At 45.5% G+C, this 27,131-nt stretch overlaps 1 protein-coding gene across 5 annotated transcripts in view; it reads left to right on the top strand.

Moving 5' to 3' along the window:
• The window catches only part of Ds (dachsous cadherin-related 1), a 270,526-nt gene that overhangs the window by 198,300 nt on the left and 45,095 nt on the right, over positions 1-27,131 (top strand). For all 5 annotated transcript variants that reach the window (XM_083053564.1, XM_083053563.1, XM_083053567.1 and 2 more), the window contains 2 exons: positions 19,418-19,598; positions 24,758-25,240. In XM_083053564.1, coding sequence (XP_082909690.1) covers positions 19,418-19,598; positions 24,758-25,240 — 664 coding nt within the window. The remainder of the gene's footprint in view (positions 1-19,417; positions 19,599-24,757; positions 25,241-27,131) is intronic.

Genomic DNA, 27,131 nt, shown 5'->3' with positions numbered 1-27,131 from the left:
GCTACAAAAGTGTTAATCGAATATTTTCAGTCATCCGTCAAATGTCATTACGCAATTAATAAAGAAAATTTCCCAATAGCAAATACATAAGGAATAATTAATTTGTCCAAGCACTATAATAAGTTAAAAACGCACCTCTTACTGTGTGTCTCTGATACATCTCTTACAAATCACATCTTCATATATATAATATAGTTAGACACATTAATTAATTATTATTAAATCATCAAGAACTCCAACATGACAATCAGCATTTTCAAACATAACATTTCAATAAATTCTGCATCCGAGAATTATGGTTACAAATTCTGAGACGTTCCGTTACGTGACATGCACATTAAACTTTACTCGCGAACTTTACTCGCGAACTTTACTCGCGGTGCAAAGGTGAGAGATGGCGAGGCGCAAATCTTTATATCGAAACTCATAAGGCAAGAAGGAGAAAATGAAAGCGAGACGAGGATGGAAGGCGAGAGAAAAACGATATAGGATACACGTGAAAAACACAATCGTGCGCAATATACTGCATCATTCTTGACAATTATCGATGATTGTTTCAACGCATAGTTATCTTACAATACGAGCTGTTTGTTAAATGGAGAGACTCCGTGATGCGGATCTCGTATACTCTCTGGTGAAAGGCGTTGTAAACGAGTATCTAACAACATAATGTCTTAATAATGTGTCTAACAATGAATCGTCTCGCTCCATTAAACGCGTTCTTACATTAAACCATATCTTACAGTAAACCGGAATCTGCGAAAATAGATTCACGTGCAATATACATATCGGAGTCGATTGGTGTCGACATGATAGATTTCGACGCACCAATAAGCCATCCGTAATGAGACGGTGGAATGTTCCCGGACGATAACCGAATACCTTCGGAGGATCTCCCCTTCGGTCGAATAAATTAGGTGTCTCATTATCGTCGCGTTATCAGTACGCGCCGCCTTTCAGGGCGGGACACTCTCGGGACGTGAAAGCGAATAAAGAAGAAAAAAAGAGATTCATCTCGATTAACCATATACGCGAATACGAGTTACATATCGTACATATAGATTTTACCTCGTCGCGGTTGTCTAACAACAAATAGAATCGTCTCGCTCCATTAGTCGTAAAAGCACGCGCGATCCGTTTATACGACCGCTCGTCGATAATTAGATATTGTACGTTCACTCTCCCTCTCGGGCGTATTTATGCATATAGCGTATTATGCACGTATAGCGATCGTATACGCGTGATACAAGTCCCGATATTGGCTCATTCTCTTCCTCTCTTTTTCTTTTTTTTTTTTTAGAAAATATTTCATTAGTTGGAGATAACGAACTTGGGCGTACATACAGAGTGAAAAATTGTCATTTCCAGAATAGGCGGATGTTAAAATCGCGCGCGTTGCAACAACGGTACGCTAATAGTTTCCCACCGCTAAATACTTAGCTCGTATAATCTACCGACGATCGTGGGTAGTAATCAGTAAAATTGCGCGGCGCTATGCGCAATTATGTCCTAATTGTGGGCGCAAGAAAATTAAGCGTATTATTCAAATTGAGAATGAACGGTTCATTACGCTGACAATAGAAGCGATTCAAAGCACATTTTCGCTACCATTCTCCTTTAATAGGCTTCGTGATATTTAATTTCGTGCATATATTACGGGTATATATTATTTTATTCGGATAAGTCTTTAAAAGCATTTCATTCCTATATTAATAAACGAGGGCTGATGTGCTAATTGTCTCTTGAGAAAAAAAAATTCGGCGTTAAGAAATGGAGGACGCGCGCATCTCTTCGCATAAACTCGCTTCGCATAATTGATTCCCGGGAAATAAGTCCAACGGGCGAATCTCGTGCATTATTAACCGGAATTCGACGGACACATCAAAGTCGGGCCACGGATTAATCAAGTCTCGCAGGCAAGGGGCGAATTCGCTTCTCGCTCCAGAAAAACGTCGTTCGTACGCGAAGCAAGTCGCGGACTCGTTTCCCCTCCGTCGTTGACCTGTGTGTCGAGAAGAACGGCAGATCTGGCAGAGTAAGGGAGAGAACATATCCCCGGGAGGGACGTGGATCACCATCTCCCCGGTGCCCCTTCAACAAATAGATCGTCCCGCCCCATTACGTCCTCGCCGTGTGCGGTGCCACACTCATCCCGCTGATAATTAGGCACGGTCCGCGTGAGACTGGCCGTGATACACGCGTGTGCACGTGTAACGACGTGCGATTCGATGATATAACTCACGCCTGGACCCTGGTCGCGGAGCTAGTGCATAAAAGTGCCCCGCCGCTGGCGGGATGGGAAGTGGATCGTTTCGCGATTCCGTGCGTGATGGAGAATATTCGAGATCCCTTTTCAATGATGCGTGATATCAGGAGGATGCTCGCCAAACAGATGAACCGCGATGCTGCTCGACTCTCGCGAGATTATCCCCTGTCGCGTTGTGGAACCTACATAAATATACTCTTTAGCACGTAGGCGAGCACGTAGTCTTTCGCCCCCGCCCTCTCTTTCTGCAATCGTCTTTTTATATTCCTCTCGTCACCTCCTGTCGAACGTCTCGCCAATCATCTCCGGACTTTACCTCAACGATATTAATTATGAATCATAAATGATATTTTTTTTCAAGAAACCTACTAGATTCGACATTTTTAATCGTAAATTGACATTTAAAAAGTTCGTAACAGATATTTTGCAAAAAAATACTCTATTCGAAGGAAAACGTTGCAATAATATACACGCGCCGTAATACACGTAGAATCACAGAGAGTGTATTAAATCGCGAGCAGTCTAACCTGCTGTACCAACCCTCGGCGAGATCGACTATACACCGCGTGATGCATTGTTCGGCTCGTTTTGTTACTGCCCGACCTTGCGAGGAATATCGATTTCAATCGGCGTGTATGCGGAATACAATCCGATGCGGATTCCTTTCGGTAAGACAGACCAGACCGACACCGAAGCCACAAGATCGTAAATGCTTTGTTCGCTTCGAGAGAAAACCTCCTCTTCTAGGTTCTCAAACAAGTAATGGAAAGCTCTCTCCGAATCTCTTTGCGTGTCACGCTCGAGTGCGTTACATAATAACTAACATCACATCGAATGTAACACAAATTCTCTCACACATCCAAGAATTTAATGATTCTTTTTCTCTCTCTATCTGATTTTAATTCTATATCGTATATATAAGAGACAAAGGATCAATTGCGAGCTATATTGAAGACAGTCGACGACGGTTTGCAAAAGCGAATCATAAATCAAGATTAAATTCACGACGTCGTATTACTTACAATACGTAACATCACTTCCAGTATTCAACAAAGCGAATGGGAAATCACTCTTTTCCATACACTATACGTATGTAACGCATTTTACAATCGCTTAAAGTGGCCCTAAATCTTCCAACGGCCGCAAATACAAGTGTGTAATATAAATAATCTGAATGTCCGTCCGCGATCAGATAATCGTATTACAGTATGCGCACAACGCAACAGCAGGAACCCCCCTCTCATCCCCTCTATCTTACGCGTTGAAAACCTCTCTGCGTCCCTTTCTCGCCATCCATCGTCCTCGAGCAGAGAGAGAGAAAGAGAGAGAGAGAAAAAGAAAGGTGAAAGACGATCGGAAACCATCCCCGTCGTCCTGGTGGTCGGAGTATCGCGCTCGTTGTCAGCGGGGTCCTGGTGTTCGTTCGCCAGGACCGCGAGGAGAAAAAGCCGCGAGTCTCATTCTGACTATGTGGTACACACCACAGAGAGAGATAGAAAGAGAGGATCGTCTGTATATATGCGGTGGCTGTCTACACCGGTTATAAAATACGGTGCCTCGAAAGGCTCTCAGCATGCTCGCGCCTCCACCTTTAAGGATGGCGCGCGAATCTTCTCCCTGGTTCCCCTCTCTCTCATTCTTTCGATTTCTCGTATCTTCTCTATCGTTTTCTTAGTTAGACGTGTTGAGATTAAACTAGCGAATTTATTTATTAAATTGTTACAGCCGCGAATGAAACAGGTTCTTACGATATTCGGTGTCAATTCTTATATCTACTAAAAGTATATTCGGAAGAATAAATCACGCCTGTCTTTTCTCAAAACGAAATGGATTTTATACTTTTACGCGTTATTATTTATTCGTCTCGAATTGTCAATTCGGAATCGTTTCTTTTACGCCCTTGACTTCTTCGTCTTCGTCTGTGTTGCTGCCGCTTCTGGTCTCTCCCGTTCGGTCGTCGCGACCGGTACTAGACGCGATGCAACTGCACACCGGTCGCCTGCAGTTACCAACGTCCGAGACGGTCGTCGCCGCCATCGTAGTGCAACAAGTACAAATTGTCCGGCTGCAAAAGTTATCGCTATAAATCGCAGATGACTTGCCGCGACGCATCTGGTATGCGAGCCTCCGAGCGGTGCGACGATGACGCAACGCTCCTGCGAAAACCGGGTTCAATCGTGAGTTACAATCTATTAAAAAAATTCTCGAGGAACAGTTGACGTTTAAATAAAATCATAAGTCAAAATAATGAATTGTATATCACGCTTGTAGAGAAAATATCTCGAATAAATTTTGCAGAGATATGTAAGAGCTCTATTTAAAAAAAATTAATCAATGTATGAACAAGCGTATTTGTCGGGACAAATGGAGTAGAATAGTCGTGCCGATCTTTCGATTCGTTTTGCCATACGCCTCATAACGTCCAAAGAAATATACAGGCAGTGAACATTCAATATGACGAGATCAGAGATACGCGTTCGGAAGAAGTTGCAGCAAAAATTTTCAACCGAAAAATATATAAGGCACTATTTGATCTATATAATCATCTAATTATATCACGTTGCTTATAAAAGGCAAAATAGAAGATAGCAAAATCTCTAATCTTATTAAAATAAATTTTTATTGCTAGAGAATCTTTAAAAAGAGAGATTCGTATAAATATTGCATAGGACTGAAATAATGTATATAGATGCGAGTCTGGACTTGCATTGCGCCGTGAGCGTTTCGCCGTACACGTGGCAATTATTATAGGAAGTTATAAAGTTTTCGTCGCGAGGCACCCGCGCGGTGCCCGCGAAGAGTCTATTAACAGACGATAATCGATCTTCCGCGTAATTGCCGGACCGGTTCGCCGACGTCCGCGATCGTATTGTGTGCCTAAGCGCGATTCGTTTCGGTCTTCTCTCTCGCTGACCGCGCTCGATATCTAATCGTTCCCGTTCCGTAACTTTGCGAACCAACAAAACGGTTCATTAACGGGGTATAATAAATTACCGCGTCCAGTTTGTATATTTTCCTATTCAAGATTGCACTAGGATTTAAATGCGAGTTTTCAGTCAAACGCGCGTTCGTAAGTATCACGCCGAGAATCGGTTCACGAGGAAAATACAAAAATCGCTTCGGTCGAGTCACGATCTGAATCCACAGAAGGGAAAAAAATTTCATTTAATCGTCTCGGACCGCTACAGGTCATTATTGAACGCGCTACGTCTCTATGCAAGGTAGAAACGAGCCTCTTCAGCTGGCAGTGGAGCTCCGACGAAACATTAGTCAAACGATCTTTCGGCATTCTGCGCGCGTCAGTATTTTCCGACATCATACTCTTGGCAAGAACTCTGGCGTATCGGCCGCGGCTTCGGCCTTGCGCGCCTTGATTAATGCAAGCGATTCACGGAGCTAATGGCCATCGGCTCTCCGTATTTCCCTCGGTAAGAAAAAAAATATTCCTTAATATTGTATGAAATTCCCGTGCATTAAGCTTACCGAGGGGGCCCTCGCATTCCCCGGGGTCAACGATGCCGCGCGCGAAAGCATTCACCGTGTGTACTATGCCGCGTGCGATCGCGGCGATATTTCATACGATTATCCTTCACATCGTTGGGTCACTAAATCATCCCCGGCGGTGCGGTGCAGTGTCGGTCACGGTATCCCATCACCGAGTACACAACAGCGCGCGTCCGTATAATCGCTTACGGTGATCCGTAAAACTCTGGCGAATTGGAGCGCCAAGGATCCCCTCCGGCGAGCTCTCGCCGATAAAGGGAATTTATCGCACTTTCTTCCTTCCTTCTGCGATCGGCGACGGGGTGTTCGCCACACACGCGTCGCGACCTTCGTGCTCGACTCTCACCGTAGAGAATTAAAACGTCATCGAGTACACACGAAGAAAAAAAAGTCATCGAGTATTAAATCTCGCGACACACCTCTGCGCGACCCACTTACGTCGATCGATTCGTCTATCGATTCGTCTCGCATCTCCGGTTATCCGCAGTGGCAAGACCTTTCCTTTCGCAAAAATCTAATCATCAACAGATGGTCCAAATTGCTAGTCTTTCTCCCGATGGAAATTCTTGATTGAAATCGCAATAGCTCGCATGTTCGTCCTCTCTCTCTCTCTCTCTCCCATTCTCTTCTGTACCATTAAGTGATATTCGCGAGTTTTTCTCTCGTTCTCCCCAGCTTCCAGCCTCCCGATCGTCGTCGCTCATGCTTTTCGTTCGCCGTCCGTACAAGTACCGCTTTTTATATACGCGAGAGCTGGACAGATAGAGCTGTTCGTCGAGTAAGGCGGGAAGCCATCCTCGGCATTCGCGGCTCGCTGCCTCGCTGACGGAATCTGACAGTCCAGCTCTGTCGCGAGATCTTCCACTTTCTTCCTTTCCGCGTCACCGGAATTTCTTTCTCGTTCGTCGCTCCTCAATGAATTATCGCGAACGCATCGCGAGAGTCATTTATCAAATAAGAAAGATGTTGAAAACGCGCTTTCGGCTCTTGTCTAACGTTTCAGTTCGAAATTGTTGCTCGTGGATTTTCTCGAAGCGCCACTTCGCCGACAAAGCGTTCAATCTCGCCGCGCATGACTCGCTGAAGAAGCTAATACGCGTTGGAATTCCGGAAAACGCTATCACGTCCGTGGCGCGTTGCCATCATTCCCTCGCGACGACTAGCGCGTGTTTAAAATCCTCGGCCATTTGCACATAAGGGGCCCTAATTGCGCGATGCGCCGCGCGCGATGCACGCGAGAACAGGCTCTGCGCTATCTGCGCCAACAGCCGGAGCCGCTCCGAACCGGAAGTCACGTGGGTGGATAGAACGCGCGACCCTTTGTCACGCGAATTGACATGCGGGTAGCCGTCACGTGTAGAGTCACCGCGGGTGTGCGGCCTCACAATTAGCCGGCTCCGTATTCCGTTTGCATAAATAAATATATGCGTGTTTGCCGCCTCGTTCTCTCGCTCTCTCTCTCTCGATCTCTCCTGCTCCCCTTCTTTCCGTTTCCTTCATGCGATGCTCCTTTTCTCCAGATTCTCGTTCTCGCACGGGCGGGTACATACACACTTGCACGAGCGTATGCGCACGTTCGGGCACGTAGGTCGATAAGCAGACGGTGAAAAATCGCGAGACCAGTGAACGGAATGAGATGCCCGAGAAGGAAACTGAGAGCTGGAAAAACGACGAGGAGAAACGAGCGCTAAACTGTTCATCGTTACTTCAAATAGACGTATGCTGGTACATGATAAAGTGATTGGTGGTAAAATTATCGCGTCGGCATTCTTGTCGCTAGTGCATTGCTACGAATCATATTTTATAAATAAGTTTTAAAGATAGAAATATATGCTAAAAGAATTATAAAGTAGCTACTTATTTTAAAATTCGTTAAATCTTCAGCATAATTTCTTAATTAATATTTAAGTACATCATTCTGACGTAATATTAATTTAATAATTTTTCCACATATATATAATGCATTCTTCTGGATGGATCATCCAAGTCTCAGTTGATCGAAAGTCTTTACATATTCATGATCCCCGCTGTACTCATTTTCTGAAACGAGGCCAAAGCACATCGCGTAAAAGAAAAAAAATGATCATGCTTGAGAGTATCGTGAATCGCGGGACCCGGTTTCACAGGGAGGTTACAGCCCATATAGACGACGCACGGTACTAAACGTCGTACCGAAGCCGATGCTTTACATACGAGTTCGCAAGAGTGGTGCGGTAAAAGTAACCGAGGTTTGGAAGGAAGGGAGGGCGAGGGGGAAGCCCACACAATGCTACCAACCCGACGAACTCTATAGAACCGTCACTCACAGTTGCCTGAAGAGTCGACAGTGAGAGGCAACGTGTCTCTCTTCTTCTTCTTCGTCTTCTTCTTCTTCGTCTTCTTCTTCTTCTTCCGTTCAGTTCGTCTCTTACCTTCATTCCCGTCGTTCCTCCGCCGCATCCTGCCGTCTTCCTTCGGCTTCCTCGCCATTTTTTCTCATGTCCACTGCACCGACGAGGTGCGACGACCACGTCGATGTTGATTTTCTATGCGACTAGCGGCGAATATCGAGACTTGGACGGACTTGTTGACAGACGCATGTTCGATAGACGCGCACGTGTGAAACGACCGGTTCTTTATCGTACGACAATCGCGCGAACGCGAGAATCTTGTAGATGACTATTTGATCTTGCCAAAGGGAACGGGACTTCTCATTTCGCGTTTATCATCGCTCCGATCAAACGCTACGTCGACGATGAGATAGATCGATGTCTACCGTAATGATATAAGCGAAAATAGATTTTGAGAGATGTAATAATTTCAATATTCCATTATGGATGTTTAGATACTTGTGTCAATAATAATTAATAAAGTTATTATTATTTATTATTAACATTTTTGCTTTGAAATATGCCAAATCGATAACGCGCCACGACGGTCACCCGTTTCTGGAGGAGCCTGTATGGACCTCTTAACCTTTGCTCTCTCAGAGATGCGTGTTTTCGCTGTGGACCAGCAAGCCGAGAGGCGAGTCGAACGGGGCCCTCGGCGGGTCGCTGCCCGGTAATTGCAATGAGATATGGCGGCCACTTCTCATTAAAATAGTTTAATATATATTTGTCAAGCTATCGCCGCGACGTATGTCCCATCATTTGTTATCGCCTTTCGTCCCAATCCCCATATTCGCATAGGAAGAAAGAGAGAGAGTAGAGGTTTGTCGTCGCGAGGACGGCAGGGAGGAACGCGAGGTTTATTTTTCGCAAATTCGGCATTCGGTTAATGATGTTCGTTTGTCTCGTTGTCACCGGTGGCGGTGACTCGCAGAGATTCGAATACAGAATACGCACGTGTACGCACAAATCGCAGGCGTGTATTAGCAAGACTTGTATTTTTATTATCGGCGAAAGATATAGAGAGAAAGATCGCGTCGCCACACTTCGTCGTCGGAAATAGTGGACAAAGAATTAATATTTATCAAGCACATATGCGAATATTATCTCGCGGCGCGAATCTATCGAGTATCGAGACGACGGGACTCCTCTTATTAAGGCGAAACGAGAAGAACCGCTTGGTCGCGAGCGCGCAGCGTATGGGAGAACAGGAAGAGACAGAGACGGATAGCCCCAAGGTCCTCGACTCTCGTCGAGAGGGGCCAGTTTATTATTATTCGGCAACCGCCCACGCGCAGATCGATCTCCTCCGTGTCCCAACTGGCTGTCCGGTTCTAACGCGTTGGATTCCGCGTTCCGCGAGGAGTTTCTCCCGACCGAGGACCCCTATCTCTCCTTCGTCTTCCGCAGGCAGGCCTCCACCGCGAGCAGCGAAGGCTAGCTCTCTCTCCCTCTCTCGTGGAGAAGGAGCCAGACTCCAAGAGAGCGAGAGCGTGCTGCAACGCCACCGGCGGGATTCTCTGGCGGGTTAAGAGAAAGGTCGTCGATTAAGATAGCTGTATGCTCTCTGCGCGCCGTGCAACTTTCATAGTCTTCCTCTCTCTCTGCGCCTCGGTATAAAGCGCCTCTTCTTCCCTCCTCTTCTGCTTCCATCTCGCTTTCGATCTCTCGCCAGTCGTCGCTTCTCCCGCTTCTCTTTCTTCGTCTCAATAGAATAGGATCTGTGCTGGACCGGTCCGACGACACGCGGTGGCTACCCGCGCGTTCTTTCCTACGTTCCTCGCCCTCCGCTTCTTTCGCCTCTCGCCTCCCAAGCAGATCAACCGAAAGGATCGAGAGCCCGCGGGAAATACAGCGCGACTACCAGATCCCGATTTTTTGCATCTGCAATTCTAAGTACTGGAACCGTAATTCTCGCGCATGCCTGGCCGAACGTATTTTCCGCGAAATCCGCCATCGCGAGGGTAGAGCCGATAACTCCATCCGTACACCTCGATGAAACCAGACTCGATAGCCGACGGTACCGATCGTCGAAGGGGCTGTTACAGCGGCGGGTCCGATGAGAAAAAAAGAAAAACAGAAAGAAAGAAATAGCCGGATAAACGAGATCGCAATAATCGATACACCTATCCTCGCATTAAAGGATCCCCTTGCGCGCCTTGTACATCCGTCCGCGGATATTATTGATCCTGCGCACGCAATCGTCCGTATCCCATTGCGATTTAATTGATCGCGCCGATTAATAATCGCGTCTCCGCGGCCTTTTCTCTCTTTGCGCTCCCTTCCGCGCTAAAAGTGCTTACCTCTCGCCTCTTCCTTGATCCTGCTGATCTTACAATCTGCCGCAACATTGTCTCTCTCTGTCTTTTTCCCTACGTCGACCTGACACCTAATATAGCGAGACGAATTTATAACAGTCGATGAGCCACGTCGTGCATTTTATATTTTCTGAGCTCGCCCGCTGGAGCAGATGTATCGTGCACGTTTCTGATCGTATATATATACGCTTCTCGACGATGTTATGCCGTATCCTGTAACGGCTTATCGTATAATGCGGACCGTTTGTAATCGATATTTCACATTAGGCGAGATACGCTTTTGCCAACGTGCGTATTCCGATTCGTATTAATCAAGGTATTAATAATATTAACAGTATTATCGATATTACTAATAATTCAAATAATATTAAAAAGAAAAAAAGAGAATTCGAAATTAAAAAATAATTACATTAGAAAAATGGAAGCAAAAACGAATAGAAAAGCTACTAATATCGCATATTACGCGCACACGCCAGAAATATAAATCGACAGACTTGTACGAACGTTTAAATAGATACAAATAACTCGTTCCTGCGATTGTGAAAAAGTCAACGCAACCGCGGATCTCGGGTGGAAATCGCATCTCGCTCGCTTATAACGCAAACGCTCGAGTTCATCGACGAATAGAACCAGCGACTGAGAATCTGCGAGATTAATGGCACCGCGAGAAACCTGATTCGCGCATTTTTGTTGCCGTTGCACCGGACCGGCAAAGTCCACTCACAATCAGCTCCTGCCGCGAATCATCGGTTTATCCTCGCGATGTCGTTCGCACAGCGAACGGTAAAGAACATCGCGATGGGATAATATATCAGTATTTTCTTTCTCTCTCTCTCTTTTTCTGTCGGCGAATAAATTTACGCCAAGGTGAACTAAAAGTCGCCTCGTCGAAACACTTGGTAAAACAAGCGCGGCTCCGTTGAATATTTTATCGTTATGAAAAAATATACGTCATACCTATTTTAATTAATTGAATACATGCAAAAGATTTCGTCCCACGCGTGATCTCTTATTTTAGTAGTGCATCGAGATGCATAGCGTTTCGCGTCTTGGAGCTTCGAGCGTGAAAGCAACCCCGCAAATCGATCGGTCGTTATATTCCCCGATAAAGTTAATATTCATTTTCGCGCCGCACGCGATACAAATTGTTATTTATCGAATCCGCGAGTCGTACCGATATCCACCGAGAGACACGCACAAGAAACACAAGCAATTATCGCGCGTGTTTCTGGCGCATTTCTAATGTGTAAGAGCGTCCGGAGCAGCTAGTAGATTGAGATTTCAATGACAGAGAAACGATGATCGCGATGTTCACGTCGATCGAAACAGACTTATAACGGTACTCGCACGTCGCTAGATCCATCGATCGTCGTTATACACCATCGCGCCAATTAACGTTGATAATTAACAGCTCTATTGTGTCGGCAATTATACGAGGATGTCGCGAATCGTACGGGACAGAAGATAGTGCAGGGAAGGGAGTACAGAAGGCAGAAGACTTAGTGTGCGTCGTTAGAACTTCCTCTTCCTGAATGTGTATATCAATTGGAGAACAAGATTGCGGTAATCAATGCACAGACATTTCCGACATGCGTTCGGCATTCTACATATATTGATATTTGAGAGCCATCAATCAGCGTAGCATTTCTTGATATTTTGTGATCAAGATGAGTGAATTTCGCACAAACTCTCAATGTAAAAAAATACAATAAATAAATATAAGATAATACTGAATTTGTCGTAAAGTTCAATCGATCGATTAGTCTGTTTTCTGAATGCGAAAAATTATTTTCGCGTCCGGATTAAGGATAAGAGAAATGAAGAAGCTTCAACTTGAAGACGCGACAACTTATCTCAATAGATTATACTGAACCATTCGGTATAATTTGCCGGTTCCTATTATCGGCGCGTTCGCGACAATATTCTCTTAATTTGAGCCCATAGAAGTTAATAGCGTTAATCTTGCTGGCGAGCGAAACCGTGATTAACGGCGCTACTCGACCACCAGATTCGTTGAACGGATAAAGTCGAAGCTCTCCCCCATCGTCTTGCGTGCCATCGCTTCGATCTGTTTGGCTCGCGATTCGCAGCCTGCTTTATCCTTATTCGTATATCCGGTTGATATCTCGGGGGAATCATATTCGGCATGAAGACATAACACGACGATCATTCGTCTTTGCGCGAATAATTATTCGTTAACGTTATCGCGTTCATCCTCCTTCCCCGCGTTATAATGAAGGTTGCTTTATATAATATAAAAATTTATACCGTATTTTATTCCCAGACAAAGAGCAGACCGAGAGAGACATTTCTCTATTCGGTAAAACACTTTCCCGCGCAACACACACGTTGTCGTAGAGCCGATGTATCGTAATGGAGTTGATATTCCCGCGTGGACGACACGTGGGCGATAGTCAGGTTGACAGACGGGATTTAATCGAGATTTCGAGATCAACAGCGACTCGTATTCCGAATAGTACGACCAATCGACAATCGACATGGCGCAGCAGATCGCGCGATGTTGAACGGTCCCGCCGGCCTACAATACACGCATGTACGAATGACCGCCTCCTCGGATATATTACGATGTATGTATTAGCATAATTATTGGTTGCTCGCTATCAGTGCCGGCGGGCTGGCGTTCACCGATTTATGATTTCATCGCCGTACGTGGCCCGGTGGTGTGCCGAGAAGACGGCGACCAAGTTTGAGAGCCAGACCGTGGGTCCATTGTTGCTCTTGTTTCTCTCGTTTCTCTCGTTTAGCGAACATTGGTCCTCGAAAAAGATTTTATTATAATTACATCACCAACGCGTTCACCTACTCGATCTACTCGATGAAAATCTCGACAGCTGCCTTACGTCATCTAAGCGATCGCGTTTCCGTCGAGCTCAATTTTTATTTTACGTGCGTATATAGTCATTAAAAAAAAACATCGTTTTACTATAAATTAAAAACGAGCGGAATGAGACTTTGCGGTCGAGATTAAAGAACGATTGATTATTCCGCTTGGCGGGGGGAACGATTACTCGCGAAATACATGATTAACATAGCTGTATATATGCGAGACTAATAAAGTGATATTATATCTATTTGCGATAACAGCTCTTGCTTGACTACGCGCGCACTCTTATGTCTTTGCCAAGTGTTGGATTATTTATACGTCCATCGATAGCGGTTCGAGAATCGTTCGATCCCTAAGGATATCTCTCGGCCTCTCTTCTTCTCCTGCCCTCTTGAATCTCTTCTTCTCCCTTCCTCTCTCTATGCTTTCTCTTTCTTTCTCTCAACTTGTTCGATCTCTTCGCTTGCCCTCTCATTCCCGCGAAGCAATCCGGTCCTTAAGTGGCAGGTGCTTAAGATTCCCCGCGATCGCGCGAGGAGAACCAGTCGCGCTGCATTCGGATCGCATTCGGACCGTTCTCTTCCTCTTCGGATATCTTTCTTCGGATACTTCCCTCTTCCTCTCTATCGATTTTCAGCGGCGCGTATTAAATCGTCCGACTGTCCGCGAAAATATGTATGTATAGTACTTGCCTACGATAGACGCGAGTCCACGTGTCTGAGAATTTACGATATCATTAGCGATTTCATGCAAATGAATTTAAGCCGACTCGACAAAACTACAGCTTGATTAAGACATACGAAATCGAAATTATTTCGATTAATTCCAACGAGTCCGAGTTTGTCAAAACATTCTCAGACTCGTCGAAGCTCTTAATTATTTCACTGGAATTGTCCTACTATCTTTCACATGGAATGTCAGGTTTTTAGGTAATATCGATTTCAAAGTCGCGATAGCGACTCGATTAGATTTTGTTACTTGCATCCAGTGTCAGCTACGTCGTTTCGTATCGATCGTAGAACGTTTTCAAGTACGTTATCGTCGCGGGTATCTTTGTATCTACGAGATCTATAAAACAACGGAGGCGCGCTGTAGAAAATAAAATAATTTGTCACTTCACGAGGATCGACGGGAGGTCCTTGGCTCTTTTCGTTTACCGTTTCGTGTCTCTCGCTGCGTAACGCCTTGTTCTCGCGTATGTCGAAATATCGTATGCCGTCTCGAGACTCGTATGTTCATCACCGGGCTGTACAAGATATATTTCTTAACTGTCGCGAGAAGAAGAAAACGAATGGAGACGCGTATATCGATCAATCATGCGTCGCCCTATCACGCCCTTATAATCGACCGACTGATACCAGTCGGAGATCTATCTGCGTTTATCTATCTCGAAATAATGCATTTCGCTTTACGGATCGTTTCGAAGAGAAGTCGTAAGTCTCACTTTTTCACTCTCTCTTTAATACACAGCTGAGTTTACACGGGACCGAACCTATCGGGCACTTTCCATTTTGAGTCAACAGTCAATTCGACTTTTTCATTCATTAGTGCGTTCCCATCGCGCATCCTCTCAATTATCGCGAGGCCCAGTTTTTCAGCAGACGCGTCCGGGCGAGATTAGTTCTAGTCGTATAACCGTCTCCGCTACCCGCCGGCTTCTTGCCATCCACCGACCGAGTTAATTAGGCGAGTGGCGAAAAGCGAAGTATACAAGAGTGGCGCCTTGTAGTATATAAGAGCGGCAAATAACGTCACCGAGGCCCGTTGCCGAAGTCGAATCACAACGAGAAAGAATAATGCGCGCGTTGCATTAGGGTGCGCGATATATTACCTCCATTGTCTTTCATTTTTTGCCGCTAGAAAAGCATGTGCTTGCTGTCTACGGTATGATATACGGGCTCTGAGAAATCTAATCCGACATATATGTAGAAAGTACAGATAATGCGGCTTACGAGTACACTTGTATTTTTTATACCATTGCAAATATCATCAGCGAGAAGGGGATACTTTAAGCATAAAATAGTATTTCACAAATACAAAGCTCTGTTCCATTATTAAATTTTTATGTCACAATTCAATACGTTATTATATAAAATATCGGAAACTTTTTGAGTTTTTTTGAAAGATATTGACTAAACTGTTTGGCGGAGAATACTAAAAATACGCATGTTGAACGAGATAGCGCTGTAACTGTTACATAGCTACATAGCTACAGGTGTGCGTCTCACCGCGTGCAAGTGCATAATGGAGAAAGGAAGAAGAAGGATATAGTTGGCGAAAGGGAAACGAAGAAAAAGAAAACGAGCAAAGAGAGATGGGAACGGCTGCTCTCTCTCTCTCTCTCTCTCTCTCTCTCTCCCCCTTTCTAAGTCTCTTCAGCTTCCTCTGCCTCCTTTCTTCCTCTATTCTCTGTACATGTGTGTGAAATATAGGTTGATATCGCGATAAATAATGAGGTGGCCTTCGTGGTGATGCCCGGGGCTGCCGCTACTGTGCTTCCACCATGTAGCTTCCCCTCGTCTCTTGTCGAGCAAAACGTGCACTTGGTGCGCGCCTCGATATAGCCGGATTGTGCCTCATCTCCTCACCGAGCAATCCACATATGAGAGACAGCTGTCTGTGCGCAGCTATATGCTATATCGCGCAGAGGAGGCATCGAAGTGGCTGTCCGAATCAGCATCGATATTGCACGGCAGTAATTCATTAGCATGATTGTCTGGATGGAACGGAGAGAGGGAGTGCGAAGACCTTCGGTTTCTTTCTTCTTCATGTATTTTATCTCTTTCTCTCTTCACCCTTCTCTCTTCGTGCTTGCCGAAAAGAAGAAAGACGCGGAGATGTCGAGGATCCATAGTTCTCTCCGCCGCTCGAGAGGAGGTTCCGCACATGGCCCGACAAATTTCCCTCCTTCCACACCCTAGGTCGAGCCTTTTTTCTTCGCTTCGTTTTCGTCTCTCCCTCCCAGCGAGGTGCTCAACACAGACAGACACACGTATACATAGGTCGAGCCGCGCATCGCCGCATCAAGGTGGCAACAGTGTTGGCGGGAAAGTTATTCGACCGCTTGCCACTAAATCATTCCTCGCGGACTCCTGCTTTATTATCCTCCATCCTGCCTCCACCCGTGGCCAGCTCTGGACTCTTTGTCTCTCTTTCTCTTTCTCTCGCCCTCCTCCGCGATGGCCGCGCGCCTCTTCCTTTCAGAGCCCTTCTGTTAGCACGTTAGATAGATGCGCTGCTACTCTCGCGCTTGGAAAAATCGCGATGGATATTATAACTCGCGGAGCATACGGGGGATGTTGTTGCAAATTAGGTTTCTACGATGGTAATTCTCACACGCGCTCGGGACAGCGGCTTTAACTCGACTGCGAAGCGCTTTGAAGATATTAATAATGCCAGTTTATTAACGCGCCGCGCATATTACGCGGGGACGGGTCGTAATATTTTATAGTTGTCGCATATTCTCCCTATCTCTCGCCACGGCTTCCACTATCGGCGATATAAATGCCGATAAAGTACACGTGTAACGGCTAATATAACGCATAACGTGTACACTTTAATATAACGCGTTCGCGCTATAATTTCGTTTCTTCTCATTATAACCGTTCATTTACCGGGCCGCTATCAGATCGGACGCGCGCGGTATAATGACAAATGCCGAGGCGAGGTATACCCTGCCGATTTATCGACTTTCAGGAGTTCTATTCTAGTCTGCCTATATGCGATCCCCGTTAGCGCGCGCGAGATCCGCCTACGTAGAAAGGAATATTTTCTCCGCGCGCGAACCGCCCCGACCTCCTTAATTGTAGCTCAAGATTGCAATCTTGTTCTTTCGACGCGCCCCTCTCTACGATTCTCACGATTCTCGTATACATTGTTTTCGAGTGGAATATTATTGTGTCTGGCAGATAGCAAATTTAATTTCTTCCCGCGCCTTCTTCACCGAACCGTCATCAGGCTTGCAATTAATTGCAAAAAAAGCTTCGCGAAAAGAAAAATAGAAAAAAATGTGATACAGACACGATTCCATGTTATAGCGTATGGTATGAAGAGACTTTACGTGACTTTACGCGACTACTTATTTTCAACTACGGTAAGATAGGTGAGTAATCGCTTAATTTGATACGAAACGCGAAACGTGTCTACAACCACCGGATAAACACGCGAGAATGATTTGCGTTAACCATTGGTCTCTCTATATACATATATATACACATGTTTCTTTTCGCGAATGTAATGTAGCTGATGCGCCGAGTTATATCGCGACAAATCGACCGGGCGCGTCGTAACGAAGTAATCGATCAACGGCGCGCGATCGCGATCAGATCCCCGCGATTCCACGTTCCCGTTCAACATGGGCGGAACGGTTCTCTGTCTCTCCCGAGTACTCGGATCACGGCTAGATGGCCGGGGCGATACCACGAACGCGAGAAGAAACTTTAAACTGTCATTAAGGCAACTCTGCCTGGGTTAAGGGGTTCATTACCGGTCGAAACTCGCGTCTCAGTTTCTTCTGCGTCGAGTTCCCGACGACTGTGGCACACGAGACGACTACCACTATATCCCGCAAATTACGTCCCGCGACGGTAAATTTACGAGTGTTACTTTTCTCCTTTTCCCTTCTTTCCTCCCCTTCCCCGTCGCCATAATCCGCGTTCGGCCGATTGCGACGGCAATTACTGATCGACCAGATCGATCGTAATCTATCGATCGGGTAGCATTATCTCTCTCGATACTGGTATTGCGTACCGCGACGCAAAAATTGCGAAAAATCGTGCTCACGTTGTGTCCCAAGCAGTCAGCCCGTGATACGCGTACTTGAGACGTGTGTGATAAATCATCGAGCGAAACCTATATCACGTCGCCCGAAGGAAAATACCGTTTAGACCTCGATTCAGAGTGAGAAGTCTTATTGTTCGAATATTCACGCTCAAGTGGGAGCCTATTCAATTCAACGTCGACGTATATATCTATCATAATTTAAAATGAAGAACGGTACCTTTATATCGCGTTTTTTCGCATGGAATTTCACATTTGATGTATACATATACAGAGTACAAAACCTATGTAAAAAAAAGAATAGATTTAAAACATATTTAATTGGAAGCTTAAGCTTACAATTAGTCGAAATTTTCTCTTTGCGCAAAAATCAATGTAATTCATTCAAGACGTTCAAAATAAGGGACACTTTGGCGAGAGGTTGAGCACATATTCGGAATATTCTCGGAGAAAAGTCTTCCAGCGATAATGTTTCGACGGGGAAAAAATGGGAAGGCATTTTCGTTAATGACCATACGAAATCTCGTAACTTGTATTACATCGAGGGGTGGGTAGGTGGCGATGAATCGTCGCATAAATCACACACGCTGGAAGCACAGAGGCGTCCATCACCGCCCCCACGTTTCGTCCGTCCGTCGCGGGTAACGTCTTCGGGTCCTCCTCTGGGAGGGCAAGAAAACGAAGGCTTCGCTCGCAAATTAGTCACTGGGCCCAGATTACGAATGGACCACCTCCCCGGCGATCCGCGGGTATCCCGTTTCAGGAACGCCGGGCGAAATTAAACAAAGTGCTTCGTCCGGGTGGATTCTGCCTTCGGGGAGGCGCGACGACATCGCGCTCTTCGTCATCGGCGTTGTGTCTTTCGTTTTGTTGCGGTGAAAAAAAATCACACAACGAACAAATGGGATGGATAAATTTCAATGATTATTCATCGCGGTTCTGTGAAACAAGACTATACTTTGAAGATTGCAAACAAATTTGACAATTTTCCATCCGCGATTTTTCAGATTGTGTCATCGGATAATTTATATTATTTTGTTTCTAGCAACTTTAATTTTTCCCGCGTCTTTGGTTTTATGCTTTTATGATCATTTTACAAAATACTACAGTGAGAATTATCAATATTATTCGCATTTTTAATAATTATAATGCAAACACTAAAAGACAGAAGATTGGGTAAAGGATTTCTTTATATATATTGGCGAGTTTAATGAATTGAAGATATGTGAAAAATGAGATTTCGCGAGATTCGTGCTCGAAATATATATGCATGTTTGGATACGTACATCGAGTTCTGTTTTATCGCGGTATTGACCTTGATTTATCTTTGTTGCAGGTGCAAGCCTCCGATCCCGATTGCGGCGTAAACGCGATGGTCAATTATACCCTGGCCGGCAGTCGGCTGGAGAGCGAGCAGCTCCTGGTGCGCAGTGATACGGGGGATATTTGCGTTCGGTCGCCTCTGGACAGAGAAACGGCGCCTTATCTCGAGCTGCCTGTCATTGCCACCGATCGAGGTTTGTGTGTTAATCTTCTCTTTCTATATTGCACGACTGTTATAAACCATCGAGCTTAGACAAAATTCATATTTAGTCTTACAATTAATGAAATAACTACGGCTTGAAACAATTGCTTTGAAATACTTGCTTTTGACATTTTTATTATCATTCAGAAAGTTGTCAGTTATTATTTGGTATTTAATATCGCTATCATTAATCTTTTTGCCTTCGTATCTCGTATCTAAACATTTAACATTCTCACCTATTGTAATTCGAGACATTCACACCGTGATTCGGTCTGATCTCGAGATCTCGTGCGATCGCGATCTCTCGTTCCGACGATGTAGGAACAATGCCCGGCAACTTTGCCGTTTGCGTGCGAGTGCCGTTGTACATACGCACTGTAGCATCGATGAAGGGGGAGACGAGAGACAAGTAGAAACGAGTAGAAACGGCGCGGAGACACGCGCACGGAAACGAGAGGAGGATGTAAGAAACAGCGCGTCGCGGAGAGGAAAAGACGGTCTCGGACTATCGGCCCGTCAGGATCTAGTAACTCTGTAATAGGGTGTATGATTTATGTCGCGATGGCGGGTTCCGTGGCCATTTCCAACGCGGTAGCAGCGCGCGGTCGCTTTATGGGAAAGGACAATGACTGCGGGTCCATTGATTCATCGTGGGACGCTACCGCGAGGTCGCTAATTTTTTGCGGATATTTTGGAACGCGGGAAGCAAGAGAGAGGTATTTAGGATTATTATTCGAAAAAGAAAATATATCGGCGACAAAAAATGCCGTGAGACCGAAAAGGAGGAGGACGCGGCTATTGTTGGCGCGTTACGCCGTTTTGCAAACAGGCGCGCGAATTTACGTAATTGTCGCTCGTTATCGATACGATTGTCCGCCGTGCAACAGCCGTGCAACAGAGTGTCCGGTGGATATTGTCAGGATGCACAATAGAACGCCGGCCGGATATGACGGGCACATGCACCGCGAGGCATACGGCAGCAAGGGATGCATCGCGATTACCGGCGCGACGTGATTTATATTACTTGCTGACTAGCGCGCATCGCGACAGTCGTGTATCTTTGTAGGGGAAAAAATGTACGAGCAAGAAAGAGAATACACCGCAAATTTCCAATTTCGCACCATTCGCCGAGAACGGAGAGAAATGACGTGAATGATAATAGATAAAATTTAATTTCTTCAACCAAGTTACAGTACATCAGGCGGCACGCCCGAGTATACTGTATCTCAATCAAAGTCCGAGACGCGCGGAAATGATTACAAATATCTTCCGGCGATTCGCACGTCCTCGCGCGAGCGAGAGAGTCCAAGACACTTCCTCGTGGCGCCCGAGACTCATTAATCCTTCGCCTCCTTGCTTCTTATTTTTTTACGCCGGCGATTAATTCTTCTTATTGCCTACCTGTAATTCGCGCGGAGAGAATCATTTTGGCGCGACGGCAGTAAAGCGAATCGCGAGCCACCGTGAACCACGCGGGCCAGGTGCGCATGATTTATATCACCTGCTGACGTTCGCTACGCGACGGAGTCTCTTGCCTGCATAGCATCCCCTGCATCGTCGCCGCTTGGCCAACGCGCGTACGCATTCGTCGTCGTCGTCGATATTTATCGAAGGGGGACGGAGGAAACTAACGTCGACGATAACCCCTAACCGTGCTTACTATCGTGCTAACAGCGGTGGATATCGCCGCGGTGATAATTATTACTTACGAGTGAATCGAGCGGGGATCTGCGAGAGATATCTGCGGATATTTCCTTGAGCGAGAATTATTTTTCGCTCAGGTCGAACGTGGGGAATCGGTATAGACACCAGGCGCCGTCCCTTCGAGGAATGGTTGACGGATAAATTGAAGGATGAATAATTTTGGAGCGTGTTCCCGTTGAGACAGAAATTATTGTTAGCAGCTGTGAACGCTGAAGACGATATATAACAATAGACGTGGATTAAAATTTTCGCGAATCTCTGAGTATTTTTTTTTATTACTGATTTACTTTTAATCGCTACAATAAGTTATATAGATGAAACGAATAATTTTTTTGGCAAAAATATTAGCGACTAATCTCTGTAAAAAAAATGTCAACGCATTTGCGATGTAAATGTGAAATTGTCGATATTATCCGAACTGGATTCTCTTCCTACAAGAACATCTTTTAAAGTAGAAAAGGAATCTCGACTCGGCATGGATTACACACGCGGGTACGATATCTTAATGTAATTTCTACGCTAATCTCTCGGCGAAATCCTCCATGGAATTCCTGTCGCGTAAAGATATCCCGCCAACGGGATAGATTTTATCGCGCATCGTCGATTTATCGTCACACACGTTGATGGAAAGAAATCGAAGAGAGATGCTATCTTTTTTTCTTGAAATTATATACCTACCCGATAACGCGTGTCTGCCTCACGTACGTCCTAGGCAGGTGTATACAAATGTAAAGAAAGGCGCGTCCGGATGGATGATCTTCTCCTCGCGCTTCGCACCTATATACGCTAGGAAGGTGACTTTATTGGCACCGGCATCATAAATCTTCGCGGCTTAACTCCCACCGGACATTCGTGTCATTGTCCGCGCGCGGCCGTTTTTGCGCTTATTTATTTCCACTTCTCGACGCCGCGTGATACCGCGGCATAATCTCGGATGTGTCACCGTGCGAACCTTCAGTCCACGCATTGAACTCTCCAAAATCAGCTGTGCGCATTTTGCGCGCGGCATATTAACGAAACAACTCGTTTCTCTCCCGCTTGTAGTGAAAAAGAAGAAGAAAAAAACAAATTACGGGTTTACGCGAAAGCGAGTGTCTGGCTGGCCGCGCTCGTGTAAATGATTTAAGGGAAAGTTGTTTTTCGACCTTGAATCTGTTATTGGAATTGGTGAACGTTAACGAAATCCTAACTAAAGCCGGCGCATGCAAAATATCAATTACAAGTTTTCGTAATACGCGCGTGTTGCGAAACTCCATCCTTGGCGCATTCGTAATTCTCGCCGTAAGGTTGAGCACCGCCGCATCTACCGGCCATATAAATCTCTCTCTCGGAACCCTCGTATCCCCCGCCGCACTCGAATCTCGAAAAGGACTCATCCCGGCGATCGACCGCGTGAAATTAAAAGAGCCGGACTGCACCGGCCACAAAATATCAGGCCGTGCATTAAAATACCGTTGAACTATCCCCGGGAAGTCGGTGTTCGTTCGTTCTTGGCACGCTCTTCGATCTTCCGTGTCGAACGCGTGAGTATTTAATCGATTCTTTTTTTTATCGTCACCACAAAGGGACGCTATAAGCGCGATTTGATCTATGAAAAGCGCATCGCATCCGCGCAATTAAAAATCATTAGGGTACACAACAAGCTTTTTCAATAAGTTCTATATGACTATACGTCCGCGTGTCTTGGAGATCGGGGTTTCGATATCTCGATGTGGTGTCCGTGCGTCGTCACGGAGGCTTCGTCTTTCCACGGAAGGGGTCGGGGAAGAGAGGAGATGGTGTGGTAGTGGCACGGGATACGAGGGACCGGACCCTTGACGCATGACTCCAATGACACTCGTACCTATAAATCTCCTCGCGCCCGAGAGCTCCGCACGGCTCCGAGTCCATACATTACTATGAGTTACGGTTGTAAACCGTTTAAACATCGGATTACCCGTTTTACATACACTGTCTTCGATATTAACACTTGCGTCATGCTTCGCCTAAATCTAAAGGCGATGATCGGGAGTTGGTCGCTCGCCAATGTTGCGCTTTCGTACAAATGTGTATAGGAAGATAATCTGTAAATAATATTATCTCTGATTATAATTTGCAAGACACAGTCTAATTTATAGCGAGTCTCTGACAAGTTAGAAGCTCTCTCGGGGACTTGGCGTATCATTAGACAATGAAACTACTTGTCGGATTAGACGATAACATATTCAACGCTGCACGTATATGTAGAATGAGACGAAGAAGACAAATAAAGTGTGAGAATGATCGCGCAATAACTTGTCTTATAAAATAATAATTTTATTATCGGTTATACTTTCTACTTTTACATATACCTGCATAGTTTACCGATCAATCGATCTATCAGCAAAGCAATTATTCGGGAAATCGTAATGTCCAAAAGAATGTGGTCGTTAAGACACTGCGAGAATGCGGCCATTTGGGGACCCCGTAAGCTTCTCGTGTTTGAAATATTACTATGAACGACGCATTACCCCCCCGCGCGGGAGTAAAAGAGCTCACGTCGACGCACACGTGCTCGCGCGTGTCCGAATAAAACGCGAGAGAAAGAGAAAGAATGAGAGGGTACCAGACCGAGAAAAAGAAACCTGAAGAAAGAACGCAGTGAGAAAAAGAGCGAGATGAAACGTAAACCTGTGAAAGGAGAGAGCGAGAGGGGCCAGCTGGGCTGATTGGATCCGAGAAGAGGCTGCGGCTGCGGTATGAGATGCTCCGTGATTTATGCCGACCGGGCTTCGGGCGCGTCCCCGTAGATTCGTTCTCTACGTCGGCTAATACCCCGACATTATTTGGCTCGATAAGAGGATTTCGGCCGGGGGAATGAAATAAACATAATCGCTCGGCCGTGCACTTCTTTCTTGCTTTTCACGTGAGATGCGCGGATAAATGTTCAGTATAAGGGCTACTTTACGGATTTTTTTGAAACTCGCATAAAATTCTGAATAATGACTCCTCGTCTCTCCCTAAATATTAATAAAACACATAACATAATAATATTTTATAATATTATGCACTCTACTGTTACTACATGCTTACTCCTGCAACGATTCTTATATATATTCGCAATAACTTAAAATCATTACTCTGATATAACGAGGCAAATGATTCTTATGATTGTAATATTGTATCGTAATTATGATAGTCATAGTATTAACTGCAGCTCTGGACTAATTTCTTAACATTATGTTTATCTCGATATTATCCTTATTTACAAACAATATTTATTCTCGTAAATTAAATTTCTCGGTAATTTTTTAAATATTTGATACAATTCTTAAAAGTATGGTCGCGCGGAGTTTATTTGACAAAACTATCGCACAGGCATTTTATTTGTTATTTTGTTAATTTACTTTAAGTAGTTTATGCTGTACATAAATATTTTTATTAATTTAGTTACAAATTATTAATGAAATAATCGTTATATGTTTACAGGTGGCTTAAGTACGATAGCGATCGTGCGTATACAAGTGACGGACGTGAACGATAACTGGCCGATTTTCGAGCCGCGCAAATATAACGTGACTTTGCGTAGCGACAGCGTCGTGCACGGTCCAATCTTGAAGCTAGAAGCGACCGATCTCGATGCCGGTCTTTCCGGCCAAGTCGCCTATCGCATAACTAGCGGCAACGAGGCCGGAGTGTTTCGCATCGATCGTAATACCGGCGAGTTGCACGTGGCGAGACCGAGCCTGCTTTTGCGATCGCCGTTGCATCAGCTCAACGTGACGGCGACGGACGCGGCCGGTCTGAAGAGCCTCGTTGATGCCGAGGTCAAGGTCACCGTCTCTTCCGCCGGACACAGACTCGCCACCTGTGAGAAACCGCGTTACACTGTCACGGTCAAGGAGAATACCCCGCAGAACAGCATAGTCGGCGGCGTAAAGGACATCACGACAGCGTCATCCTCTTCGACAGGTACGTCAATACGCTTTTATGCAAAGTTCTTTTATTTGCCGGCCGTTGCGTTTCGCAATGCATCATCGCTCGATGTAACCACGGACGCGTGTCGAGAATACTATTACGACTGTCACTCGATGAATAACAAAGATTTTTCTCATCTCTCGATATACCGCGTAAATTTTATAAATATGGACGATTCTATCAAAGAGTTGCTATATCTGATAAAAATAATTTTTCCGCGTTATTCTCATATTAATATACATTTCTTCTCGTTGCGTTTTGATCATCGAATTTAGAACTTGTATTTAAGAAACCCCAAAAAGTTATTTTTACGCGTCATGACATGATAGCGAACACATTTGCGATATGCTTGCGTAAATGCATTTGCATATCGGAGTTAACCTGGTCGATTCTAGAACGAAGGTACGATCCTCGATCCAGGCGAATGTCTCGAAAACGTATTCCACGCGAGGCGCTACCGCGTTAGCATAGTCGCGTCACGAGTTAAACGCCAAAGACTTCACAAACGCCTACGTATACGTGAACGTAGGTTCAGGCACGATGCTCGTGCCTTTAAAAGCTGAAGCGCATTACGAATGAAGATATCCACACCGCCTTTTCCTCTTTATACGAGATACGTAAAGCGCAACGCTACACGACGGGACGCCTCGATATACTTTCGTAAGCACGCGCAAAGTCCCACGTATCCGCACGCTATTTAAGGATATTCATGTCTCATGTAGTCGCCAAACATGCAGCGACAATATAGGCGTCGAGGAAAAACTTTTAATATAAATTTCCACTGAACTTTTGTTCGTGAATGGGTTAGCGGGGAAAGAGGTCCTCTTCGATCGAGCCAAACAGGTGGTCATCGATAGAAGGGGAGGAATAGGATTCGCGCAGCGGGAGAAGGCTGCGGAAGGAAACGAGGGGGGAGGGGGAAGAATTGTTGAGCTCCGGTAAGGTTGCGGACGGGTGGGTGGATTATTCCGTGCCGATATATCGAGACACCGGATGGAGGAGAGGGCAAGCGAAGGGTGAGGGGGTAGAAGAGAGGGAGATACGAGGAGAGGCACGTATCCGTGTTTCCACACTGGTGGTACATCTGATGCAAGATACGGCGCGTCACGACCCGCGCTCACCGCACCATATACCCGATGCACCGTGTAAACTGTCCTGCACGGTACCGAGCGGTACGGTACGGTACGTTATAGGCTCGACGATGCTGGATAGTTTACACGTTGGTGCCTTACCGGTTGGTCGTATTGTTCGCCCCGACGTGGCCCGCATATGCGGCCTGTTGCATATCAATGCGCCAGGCATCGAGTGTGCATGTTCCTTCTTCGCTGAGCGACGACGTGGATCTCTTTCTTTCTCTCCATCTTTCTTTCTCCTCTTCCTCATCTTCTTTCTCCTTGGTCCCGTCCCTCTTTCTCCCGCGAGTGCATACACTGACTACGAAACGAGAGAAAGGAGAAGGATCTCTGGACGTAAGCTGCGCTATCTGGGGTTAAAAAGTATCCTGACCCCATACGACGCACGGCCTCGATTCACGGTAGATTCTCAGTCGTCGTTGTCGTTGTCGTTGTCATTGTCGTCGTCTCAGTGTACCTTTCTCTCTCTCGTTCAAGCGCGATCTACCTGCATCAGGAAACGCGTTTCTCGGATTCTTCATACTGGTACTACAGCAACGATACGCGCGGATAAATCATAATTATGATGATGGACTATACGAAATGTAATCCAAACGCAACTTAATTATCTCTTCATTTCTTCGTAATGTTATAATTCCAGGTAGCTCAGCTCAATGCGCTGTCTGCGCAATTTTTGGCAGGATAATCTTATATGCCGCGCGTCGGTTAAAAATCTGTATCCCCTCCGAGATTGGCAAATAAAATATAAAATA

This window comes from Prenolepis imparis, unplaced genomic scaffold, assembly GCF_030444845.1.
Source record: "Prenolepis imparis isolate NDT839.2.m4 unplaced genomic scaffold, iyPreImpa1.0 SCAF_13, whole genome shotgun sequence".
Taxonomy (NCBI): domain Eukaryota; kingdom Metazoa; phylum Arthropoda; class Insecta; order Hymenoptera; family Formicidae; genus Prenolepis; species Prenolepis imparis.
The sequence above is the reverse complement of the archived record's forward strand: the minus strand, read 5'-3'. Positions and strand labels throughout refer to the sequence as shown.